Source organism: Corvus brachyrhynchos, unplaced genomic scaffold (genome assembly GCF_000691975.1).
Source record: "Corvus brachyrhynchos isolate BGI_N302 unplaced genomic scaffold, ASM69197v1 scaffold22, whole genome shotgun sequence".
Classification (NCBI taxonomy): Eukaryota; Metazoa; Chordata; class Aves; order Passeriformes; family Corvidae; genus Corvus; species Corvus brachyrhynchos.
Window position 1 is genome coordinate 4850450 of NW_008238355.1, and position 12172 is coordinate 4862621.

Genomic DNA, 12172 nt, shown 5'->3' on the forward strand with positions numbered 1-12172 from the left:
CAGTCCGTGCACCCTCAGCCCCTCCTTGTATGATAGATGTTCCAATCCCTTTATCACCTTCATGGCCATGCACTGCACTCACTACATTATATTCACTAAATTATGGTACTGAGAAGCCCAGAACCAGACCCAAGACTCCTCATGTCGGCTCACCACAGCTGATACAAGAGGAAGGATTGACCTGCTGATGACTGTCCTCCTAATGCCACCTTGGATGTTACTGCCATTCTGTCACGACAGTGCTCTGCTGCCTGATGCTCAACTTGGTGTCTCAGTCACCCCTTGGTGGTTCTTCAGCAAGCTATTTCCAGTCAGTCAATATCCAATCTGCACTGGTATGTTGGGATTACTTCTTCCCAGGTGCAGAATTTGCCATTTCCCTTTGCTGAACCATAAGAGCTTCCTGTCACCCCATTCCTCCAGCTGTCAAGGTGCCTCTGAGAGGCAGCAGACCCACCTACTGCATCAAGCACTTCTCCAAGATTTCTATTGTGTCCTTCCCTTGCTGACAGGTCACTTTGTCCCACCGCCCAGATCATTGATGAAGATGTTCAACAGCTCTGTCCCAAGTCAAGCCCTGTATTGATCACAAATGAGTAGCCTTCAGGTCAACTTTGTGCTGCTGATCACATTCACATGAACCCAGCAGCTGAGCCGCTTTTCAGTCCATCTCACTGTCCAGTTATCTAGCCTGAAATGCAACAGGATGGCTGAAGCACCCTATGAGAACCATGGATGGTGAACACAGGACTTCCTCTAGTTGTCTGAAAATCTACGAATCCCTTACAATCGGACTGTCTGCACTAGACACCCATAACAATATTGCCCTTGTTGGTCTGTGCACCAATCCTAAGCCAGAAGTTCTCAACTATTTCACCATCCACTCACAGGCAGAGCTCCATGCCTGTCACCACTCTCTCACATAAAGATCAATTTTCCCTCCTCAGATTCCCAATGCACAATCTTAGAATTGTAGAATTGTTCAGGCTGGAAGGTGGCTTTAAAGATTATCTCATTCATCTGCAGCACTGTTAATGGAGACATCTTTCACTAGATCACCACTCATTACTGGTTTCCAATTAGACATTATGCCACTGACTTTACAGACATGAAGTCACTTTCTTATTCATTAGAGTCCATTTGTCAAACCATATCACTCTTAACAACAGCAGGAGGAATGTTGAGGGAGGCCTTACCAAAGGCCTTACAGAAGTCTAAGTAGATGACACATCTTCTTTTGTCCACTGATGGATTTACTCCATCACAGAAGGACACTAAATTAGTCAGGCACAATGTGCCCTTGGCAAAGTAGTGTCAGGCATCTCTAATAACCTTTTTGTCCTCCATGTGTTTTGATATATCTTCCAGGAAGATCTGTTTTGTGATGTTACCAAGCACAGAGGTGAGACTGACTGGTTAAGCAGTTCCCAGGATCCTCCTTTTTACCATTCTTAAAAAGAGGGCAACCTTCTTGAACATGAATCAGATTACTGAATATAATGACTCCTCTGCAAGGTAACCTCTTTCTAGGGGAATCCTGTCAGATGTGTATGTGCCTGTAGTGGAGTAGTGGGATGGCATTTATCTTCACTTAAAAACCATGCAAAATAAATGGCCATTCATGCATGCTCTTAAGTTACATATATTAGTCACTGAGTTAGTGACATTTTCTTTAGTATTTCTAAACCTGAAGTATCCACATCAAGCAAACAACGCTAAACAAACAGAACATACTGTTTCCCTGCCAATCTTAAATGCACAGACCAAAGCATTAACCTATAGTCTTGCACATCTAGAGCACTCCAAGAAAAACAAGGCCCCTCCAAGAAGTCTACAGTGTAGATATAAAAATGCTGCTAGCAAGGATTTTCTTGCTATTTTCTAAGTCCGTGAGAGACTTTTCTCTCTCACAGAAGAGGTAGCAGAGTTATGTAAACAACCAAACACCTGCAACCTTAAGAAGTCTTGTTTATGGTATAGTAGAAAAGTATTTTGACAATGGATGTTTTAGGATTTTCACCAGTCACCCCAGGGGGTGGCTGATCCTTTGTCCAATTAGACTACTAAGAAAAAAGTCTATAAAGGAGTTTGTAAAATAATTAAATAAATCAATCTTGCTGCACAATTCCTGCCTGCTGGATCTTCTCTCCTCCTCCCTATGGCTGCGGGACATGGTGATATACCCTAGGGTTGCAGTAGTACTATAGAAACAGGGAAAATTGACATTAAGACTCTGAAAAAAAAGCTACCATGACTTGGACCTAGACTCGCACCACGTTACTGAGACTTTCAGAAAAGGAGAGAAAGTCACTGTGGATGCTTTACCTCTCAACCTCATCTCAGTAAAGCAGCACCTCTATTAAGTTTGCAGTCACAAGCAAGCAACATAAAAAATTCTCACCTTTTTATCCTCAGAATTTTAACTTTCATTCCTCAGACGAAAGCTACAAGTTAAAAATTAAGCTGCTCCCAGACAAAAAATAAAATGAAAATGAAGATATAAACCAGAAGCTGGCAGAAACTTCAGTCTGTTTCATCAGTGTTTGCAGAAATACTGTCAGATGGAGTTTTGTGATGGCATTTTCAGCAACACAGTCCTATACCACCCAACAGGGCAAGTTTCCTCACTTGACACAACCGGGTTAAGTGAGGAAATCTGTGCAGAAAAAAATATGAGAAGAGATGGAACATGGGTCCTGCTATATGCATGTTGCTGCAACAAGCAGAATTTGTTCTGTTGAGATTCTTGGACAAGGTTTAATTATGATTAGAAGCAGTGATGTTGAAAGATAATTGACTCTTGACCTACAGCAATCATCTTGCTTAAATTTATGTTGCTATCCACTTTAATTATTCCTAGCTGTAAAACAACTCTGCATTCTCATCTAGTTATTTTAATAATTCAACAGATTATAAATCAATTGACAAGCTTCACAGTCATTTTAAGACAACAACATCTTCTAATGTCAATGGTAAAATATTCTCCTTCACCCCCGACTCAATTTTTTTCACAAAATTATCATATTAACTTCATTATTTAAACTGCAGTTTGTATCACGTTTCCTAATGACATATCACATTTTGCTAGGTTTGGTGTATTTTTTCTACTTGTTTTTTATTCTTTCCTCCAGATATACATACATACACACGCGTTTTTAATAAGCAGTTCTCTAGGTTCTCACTCCAAGTAAATTCATACATAAAAAGTAAAAAGATAACTTACCCTAAATTATCTCCCAGCCTTACTTGAAGCACCTTTTTACTTAAACTAGAAAATTCACTCCATTGTGTTAAGTCTCCAAATAGCTCAGAGTCAGTGCCCTATGTAGGACACCTCACAAAGAGCAGTTATGAAACCACTGAGATTTAACTACACCGGCAGTTTTACTTTAATCTTACTCCATCATTACTTTTGTTCTTTTGCCTACTAGGAATATTACTAGTCATTAAAAAGACCTGTATTCAGAAGCAGTGTATCAAAGTAGGTTGCAGTAAAGATTGAATTTGGTACAATTGCTCTGAATACTGCTCTCAAAAGAATAGCTAATTTGCAGTGCAATGCCATACTATTGAATTTAAAAGTCCAAACTGTTTTATAAACAATCTCCTTTTAGTGTATCTGTAACTTTTTTTTTTTTTAGCTAATTTACCTTTTTCGTATGCAAGTGTATTCTGTTGCAGCAATCTGCTAAGCTGGAACCCATTCAAGTGCACAAAACGTAGCTGTTCTCTCATTGTCTTGCCTCCAACAACCGGCAATATGAGGTTCCCAACACTGTTTCTTGAAATTGGTAGACCAAGACCTATTGCCAGTGTGCTAGCTAAATCTGTTTGCTGCACATGTTCAGGTTGGGCCAGAGGACCTAGAGTCAACAACAAAAAACAACAAACAAACAAAACAAAACAAAAAAAAACAAGTAAGAAAAAGAGAGAGGAAAAGAAGTATTTCAGTAACAGGCCCATTCTATTTCTCCAGAGACAGCTGGTACCTTATTAGTTTCAAAATTATTTCATTGGTGTTACGTCAGCTGTTTTAAGTGGTCTGCAGAGAGCTGACTGATCTTTTTCAGCTGCTATCCTCTGCTGCTGTAAATCCAAAATTTATTAAATTCTTAGCCAGCATGACTCTTCAATGCTAACAACTACTGTAAACACAACATAAATGTTAAACAAGTACAAGTAAGGAAACAGATGGTCCACAAGATCACCTTACTATCAAGTTGCAGCCTACATCCTAAGAGAGTTTCATAACTTTTACATTAGAAATAATAAAAAGCACTACAGTAGGCTAATTTAATGTATGAATAAAGAATTAGAATCTAAAATAATGCTGACAGCATTCTAGAAGCTTCTCAACATAATGACAACAACTCAAGATTTAATTAATATCAGGTTGCTAGGCAAACAGAATCAGTGATCAGATAAAGAATGCTGAGGCTCAAAATCCACGGCTACATGCAGGCAAACCCAGTGATTTTTAAAGCGTCCTGTGTAGGATTCCATTAACTTACTGCAGTTATCAGGATTAGCTGTCAGTTCCACAGAAATCTACACACTTCTCGTGTTGAACTAGTTAGGTAGCAGTGTTTTTCTATTATGCTGTTATTTCATCCTCTTTGTAACTTCAGGCATTCAGTGTTTTGACTTAAATACTGTATAGAAAGAACTCTATATAGTCTTTATTCCTCTCAAGGCTCCCTTTAAGAGCATTAAAATTTCCCTCATTTCTCATCTAGCTCCGATTAATCCCATACTTGTACAGAATAGCATCTATAATCCGTAAAGCCTCTTTGCATGAGTGCCTGTATGTCAGCAGTTTTCAGATTTTATCGTTAAAGGCAAGTTCTTAACTGGTTAAAAAAAAGCCAAACTACCAAACACATTTAGCCATTCATGGGTGACACATCTCTGTAGAAGGCTATACAAGTAATACTCTGACAGCATACTAGATGCAAAAAGCCCACAGGATTACTATTTTGAGGTCTACCAAATTAACCACAGAACATTTTGTTTACAGGAGGATCATAAGGAGCAGTCAATAGAATCCTGATTACTTTACCGATGAAAAGTAAACTGCTGGATATTTACGAAGGCATCAGAAATCCCAAACTCTATCCCAAAAGACAGGTAAATATGTCTATTTCACTGTATTGTAAAAACTGCTTGTTCAGTTTAAACCTCATAGAAACTAATTCCAATGAGCAGGAGACTGCATTTGCAGAATCTATACTCTTGTGGTCTGACTGTCAACAACTGCCAGTGAAATTCATAAAATAAAAACTTAGTCAAGAGCTTTGATCCATTCTTGACTTTGTTTTGTTTTCAGACCTGAGAAGAGATCAATGACTCCTCAAGCAATGCTTCCTATTGCAGCTGGATAACAGCTTTATAAATGACAGACAGAAAAATCTACCTCCACTGTGCTGCAGGAACCTCCAGCAAGATAAATAAATCAAGGCTCTGCACACAGCCTTCAGAAGAAAAGAAATCAGATGGAAATGAGCAAGTGGCAGAATGAAAGGCAGAAGGGAGCATTATTTTGGGGAAAATACTCACTCTTGGTATAATTACATTCCACCGATTCACTCAGTCAAGGAGTTTATTTAAGCACGATTCTACAAAGTAGACCAAAGATTCTCTACCACTCCATTTCTTTATTGCCTCTTGCCTTTAACTACCTTGCTTTTATTTTTTATTATTATCTACAAATAGAAAATCAGCTTCAGAAACATGTAAACTCACATCAGTGATATAAAATTAACTGGCCCATACAGTAAACACACTCACGCTCCATATTCTGTCCTTAAGACTTACTGATTAATAGTCATGTTATCACTGCCATCACCTCTCACACTTTCACAAGAGTCAGATAAATTTAATATTAAAAAATAATGCTATTTTTAATAGTCTTCAGTCTCCCAAGGGCTTTCTTCCTCTTTCTGGTTAACTCTGTGTGAGAAATTGTCATTCATTATTCCTCTAAACTAGCTGTGTGAGAGGGAAAAATGGAGGCCAAGGAAATATTATGGCCATGAAAGACAAAATTTAAGCTCACTTCAAAAAGGATTTTACATCTAAACCTACTCATTTACAATTAGCCCAGAATCCTGACAACAGATCTCATTACTCTCAAAACTCAGATAGGACAGTGCTGTAAAAGATTATCATCTAAGAAATACACAATTCTCTCAGTGGTTACAAAGCTTGATTCATGGTTTCACCAAGAAACAGATGCTAACTTCGGCTAAAACCAGAGGTTTGGGTCACACGGAATGGGCTTTCCCAAATAGCTGTAGAACAAACCAAAGCACTTTTTCAGAAAGAATTCTAGAATATCATAAATTAGAGTTGCCAGTGTGTTCTTGTCCTGGTTTCAACTGGACAGAGTTACTTTTCTTCCGAGTTATCTGGTACAGGGGCTGTGTTTTGGATTCACTGTGAGAATAATGTTGATAAAACACTGATGTTTTTAGCTGCTGGCAAGGAGGGCTTTCTCTAAATCAAGAACTTTTCCACCTCCCGTACTCTGCCAGTGAGCAGATGCATGAGGAGCTGGGAGGGAAGGCAGTTGGGGCAGCTCACCAGAACTGGTTAATGGAATAGTCTATACCAGAGAGAATCATAGCCCATATACAAACTGGAGGGAGTTGACTGGGGTCTGTGGATTGTTGCTTGAAGATGGGCTGGGCACCGATCAGCAGGTGGTGAGCAATAGTACTGTGCATCACATGTTTCTCTTGGGTTTTATTCCTCTCCCTCTTAGGTTTTATTCCTCTCTCTCTCCCCTTTCCATTACAATAATGACTACTACAATCTACCTATAATTATTATTGCTGTTCTTGTTAGTTATAGACAGTAGTGTTCTCATCCTATTAGAGTACACTATGCACTGGTATCTACTGGAGCCTTACACAAGTACGATGCAGCCACTCGCTCACTCATATCCCCCATCCTGGTGGGGAGGAGAATCAGAAAGAAAAGGTAAAGCTCATGGGTTGAGACTAGAACAATTTGAGAATTGAAACAAAATGAAATAATAATTATTAAAAAGGGGACAGGGAGAAGAATAAAACCCAATAGAAACAAGTGATTCACAATAAAATTTTAACCACCTGCTGACCGATGTCCAGTCCATCCCCGAGCAGCAACTGGCAGCCCCAGTTTATACCCTAGGCATGATGTTCCATGGTATGCAATATCTCTCTGGCCAGTTCAGGTCAGCTGTCCTAGCTATGCTCCTTAAGGGCTCCTTTTGCACCTGCTCACTGGCAGAGCATGGGAAACAGACAAGTCCTTGATTCAGAGTAAACAGTAAAGTACCTGTGTGTTATCAACATTATTGTCATACTGAATCCAAAAAACAGCCCTGTACCAGCTACTAGGAAGAAAATTAACTCTACTCCAGCTGAAACTAAGATAGGTCTAGAAAAGGTCATGCTTCTTTGATCCTTACCACTTCTCTTTTCAAAAGCAGAGCTGATAAACAGCAGTGGTGTGCGCACTTCTCCTTCTGAAGAACCACCATGACTGCCTGTTTCAGACATCCCGTGATCCCCACAAACAACTAGCAAATTGGGCAGAGAAGCTTCCTCCTGTAAATCACAGGAAAAAAATCTAAGTTATCACACAAACACAATTCATTTATATAATTTCACTATATTCATCATTTTCAAACATGAATATGTCTCAAAATAATTTCATTTTTAAAACTTGCTCACAACACCCTGGAGCAGATAACAAGAGATGGCTGCAATTAAGTGTTACTTAGAAGTTAAGACATATACGTCTAACACACTAACAGTACCTTAGCCAAAAAAAAAAAAAGCACAAAAAAGCTTTAAAAAACCCCTGAATTTATGGAGTCACTAGAAACTCTCTGGAAGATTAAATAAAGGCTATCCCACTGTGAGAAGAAAATCAAGAATCCCAGAACATTAACAGAGAAATATTCTTCCTCTTCATTTCTTCAGCTTCACTAAGTTTTAATATGACATGCTGAACTACTAGTATTGTAAATGTTAACATAATATCAATTCAATATTTTAAAATAATCCTATTTCTAAATTTCTAACAGTCAGTAGTTTCCCAAGGGATTTAGGGGTTGAAATCTGACAGTCAATCAAGGCTGATGTTAAACAATGTGTATGCTTCTGAATAAAGAGAATCAGAAACTTAAGTGAGGCCTGTCCAAGAATTTTGAGCTAACAAATTGAAGTGGCAGAAAATTAACAGTCATTCAGCAACAGAGTAGCTTTCTGCCATCTCTAGTTACTACCAGTACCTGTTCTATCCAAAAAGTAAAGTGCTTTTATTATGTCTGTATTCTAAAACTGAGATAAAGGCTTGAATATAAATGGCAAAAGCAAACATACTAAAAAACAGCAGCAAAAACACTGTAACATTCATGGAACTTCCACACACAGGATTTAACCTCTCTTTTCATGTAATAGTATCCAGTTGACTAAAAATACTATTGAAATTTCATGATCAGCTATTCTGAATTGCAGTAGCCAAAAACAAATAACAAAAAAGCTTCAGGCCACTTGGAACTAGGACTTGGTATTTCAAAACCCAGGCTGCTTAGGTAAGTGACAACCAGTATTTACAAATCTAAAACCAGATTCAGATGTACCACATTTACCATCAAAAAATTGCAGTTTAAGACCACCACTTCCATTTGAATTTACCAAATATCTAAGAATTAGGTATGCTTTCACAATTCTGGACATCAGAGCCATTAGTTACACATGCCCATTACTCCTTCTGCTGAATTTCATTACCAGAAAGCACACCAACAACCATTTTAATTCACAAGTGATGAGAGAATTTTGGCAGGCATTCCTCTCGTCTTCCCACACACCAGGGGGGTGTTATTTCCCACAGCTGCCCAGAAGAGACAGATGTTACTAAGGTCAACCAGCAAATCCTTAAAAATGTTACACTAGGAAATGGCCCAGGAAGGCCAAGAATGGAATATACACTTTAGTCTAGGAATAAAGAAGCTACCAACAACAACCTGAAAGCATTTTAATGTCAGTCCCCAGCTAACAAACACTGACCCAAGAGGAAGTTGTATTACCTTTGAAAGAAGAGAAATATGAATCTTCTTCACTATGTTATCCATTTCACGAAGTTTTGGTCCCACTAATGGGCTGTTAGGCCCAGTCATATGACCAATATGGTCCAACCCCAGGTAATGTAGAATTAGGAGATCCCAGTCTTCTCTCTTTAACACTCTATCCAAATGTCTGGTAACATTATCATCAACCTCAAAGAAAACGAAAACAACTATAAGGTAAAAAAAAATTCCCTGATGTAAAAAGCACAAGAAAATCAACTACACTACCCATGAAAATTCTACAGAAGTTGATGAGAATTACAGTCACTCATAATGTTAATAAGAAAAAAAAATTGTTTACTTCAATGTCAGGCAGCCAAATATATTTGTCTTACAAAATAGGTTCTTCACCCCATTTAATCTTTTCTGGTAATAATGCATCAGCTTACATACAGACAAGGTAAATGGGTTGCCAAGCTTCCACAGAACCTTTTAAATCTGTTTCTAGAACTTTTCAGTCACTTTCATCCTTCACACTCCAGATTATTACTTCACATGTGATACATCAAGTATCACAAGTACAATAAAAAGCCTCAGTTTAGCAATGGGAAGCTCAGGGGTACAACAAACCCTGGTCTTTCAACTCAATTTTTGCTAGTGTGCAAACACAAGAGGAATGTACTTGCTATGAGTAAAAGAACTGATGACATAGTGATAAAGAAAAACTATTTGAAAAGTACTACTTGGGGCCTAACTCACCTGTTTTCCTTCTTAGGTTGACAATACATTTTTAGTTCTGTATATTCTCTTTGGTTATTAAAAATCCCTACAATACTTCACATGTGACATTACTTTGTTGAGTCTGCATATAACTACCAAAAAAACTATAAAAAGCTGTGTTTTTAACAGACCATATTAAGAAAGCATAAGGACTGCATAAAGAGCTTGAGGGCCACATAACCACAGATCCCATAGAACATTTGTCCTTTTCACTCCAGGTTGAAGCTTTTGTAAGTCTTATTAGCATAACCAATTAAACATGTCTTCCAATTCACATCAGACCTTTCTAACTTCCTCAGATAATAAAATACTTCAGTCAGCACCAGCAGGCCAATGGCTCAAGGTTTTACATTTGCTTTTCTAATGTGACCAGAGCAAGAATTTTCAGAATTTGTTTCACTTACTTTCTATGCTCCCTGTTTGATAACATAAAGAAACACTACTCCCATTGCAATTACACAAGTGATGCAATACTATAAAAGTATGCCTCTAAGAGATCAAGGTAATGTATCAATGGGCCTCTTACAGATTGCACTAACTAATAAAAATCTGACAGCAAACGGAAAATGTAGATAGTGGAATTTTTCAACAAAGCAACTGGTCTAACTTCCAACCACAACAAGTTTTGTGAGAAAATGGTATGTTTAGGAAAGTTATAGAGTAATACATTGATGATTACTGTATCCTCCCAACACTTCTTACAGTATATGCATGAGGGACTGAAATGCTTAGCTTCACAGTGCCCATACTAAAAAGACATACAAATCCAATTTCTGTTTAATTGCCAGGTACATATTTCAGAACAAGGGTAGCTTTACTCATTCATTCTCAGAAACTGACACTGTTTGTTTGTACTCACTTTATTTAACTTGGGATCATACAAAGCCTCTCACCTCTGTGAAGTCTGACACAAAAAACGATGTTGTTCCATCATATTCCACAAAGTGCTTTGGGAACAATTTGACCCAAGTATCATCGCCGTAAAATATTATTCTTTTCCCAGCTGTTTTTGCCTGCCATATCAAATTGTCATCCAACAGAGCTGGAGAATTTAGGTTCACAACAACATCGATGAAACCAGGTATGCTACCTGTCATCAAAGCCTAATGAAACAAGAAAAGAGACACATTAAACACGAAACTTCCAGTGCTCAGAAGACAGCAGCAATGTAAGTGGGAGGAAGCAATAAGCCAGATGGCAGACAAATTATATTTTTGGTAAGGAAACATAACAAAGTAAAAGAACACAAGCTCTCTTGCCACATAATCTCATCTGCCACAACACAGTGCTAGTTGATGTCAGAGCTAACTGCTTTACAAAAGATAAAAATAATACTGTCTTAATTAATTGACAGAAAAGAGACTTTCTATGACAGTTGAAATTTGCTTCATTTACAGGTCATTAAACCACCAAAAGACAGTTTAGGTCTAAGTAAACTGACTCAACATTAACAATGACAGTACCTTCAAGACAGTAAGTAAGAAACTTCTAGAAAAAGCAATGAGGTCCACCTATAAAGAGTTACCAGACTGTCTCCCCCTCACTCTCTCACTCACGTGCTAGTTGACCTACCAGTGATCCCTCCCTCAGCTTCTTCAGAGCAAAAGTGTTACTCAGATCTACCACTGACAAGCCTGGACAATCATGCATTTTGATGACACCACCACAACTCATCTTTTAGTTACCTGGAACTTGGCACAGTTTCCTTTTTAAGCTCTTCAAAAACATCCCTATGACAAAACCATTTTATACTAAACTGGATTTTCTCTCAGAAGTTACAAGAACACGGAGAAATACAATAAAAATATTCCTGGATAGAAGACAATTGGAAAACTCAACAACTAAGAGGCTACTGCCTTCCCATGATTACAAATAAAAAGGCTACGTCAATCATTTAAGCCTGCACTAGGGCCTTATCTGTCCTTAACCTCTTGGCCATTGCAAATCAGGACTCTATGACATGCACTACTACAGCAAAGAGAGATTCACCCATAGATTGCACTAACACCACAAACCTGCCCTTATTACCAACTTCAAGCATGTGAAACAACTCATATTTCAAAAGCTTCTCCAAAGAAACGACAGAAAAGAACCCCACTTACCTTAATTCGAGGCATAGTCACAGTGGGTGGCTTGGCTTCAGCAATGAAACTGTAGGAAGTCCCTTTTTCTACAACTTGCGTAGTATATGGCATGAACTGTTTCCCTTTGGATCCAAACACAAAGTCATCTCTCAAAGCATCTATCAGCACAATGACAACTTTTTTGAAAAGCGGTGGAGGAATCTTGGTCCAGTTAGAAACCATTCCTAAGCAACAAAAACAAGAGTATATA

General features: G+C 38.2%; 1 protein-coding gene across 6 annotated transcripts in view; it reads right to left on the reverse strand.

The window, feature by feature from the left end:
* The window catches only part of PIGG (phosphatidylinositol glycan anchor biosynthesis class G), an 82212-nt gene extending 70040 nt beyond the window's left edge, over positions 1 to 12172 (reverse strand). For 5 of the 6 annotated variants that reach the window (XR_001862337.1, XM_008634546.2, XM_017735387.1 and 2 more), the window contains exons 1-5: positions 11941 to 12172; positions 10732 to 10941; positions 9080 to 9268; positions 7454 to 7592; positions 3651 to 3863 (exon numbers count right to left, since the gene is read on the reverse strand). Coding sequence is in view for 5 of the 6 variants with exons in the window: in XM_008634546.2 (XP_008632768.1) it covers positions 3651 to 3863; positions 7454 to 7592; positions 9080 to 9268; positions 10732 to 10941; positions 11941 to 12144 (955 nt within the window). In the remaining variant the exon portion in view is untranslated. Of the gene's footprint in view, positions 1 to 2389; positions 2657 to 3650; positions 3864 to 7453; positions 7593 to 9079; positions 9269 to 10731; positions 10942 to 11940 lie in introns of those variants that run through there. The other variant, XM_017735390.1, reaches the window with a different exon arrangement.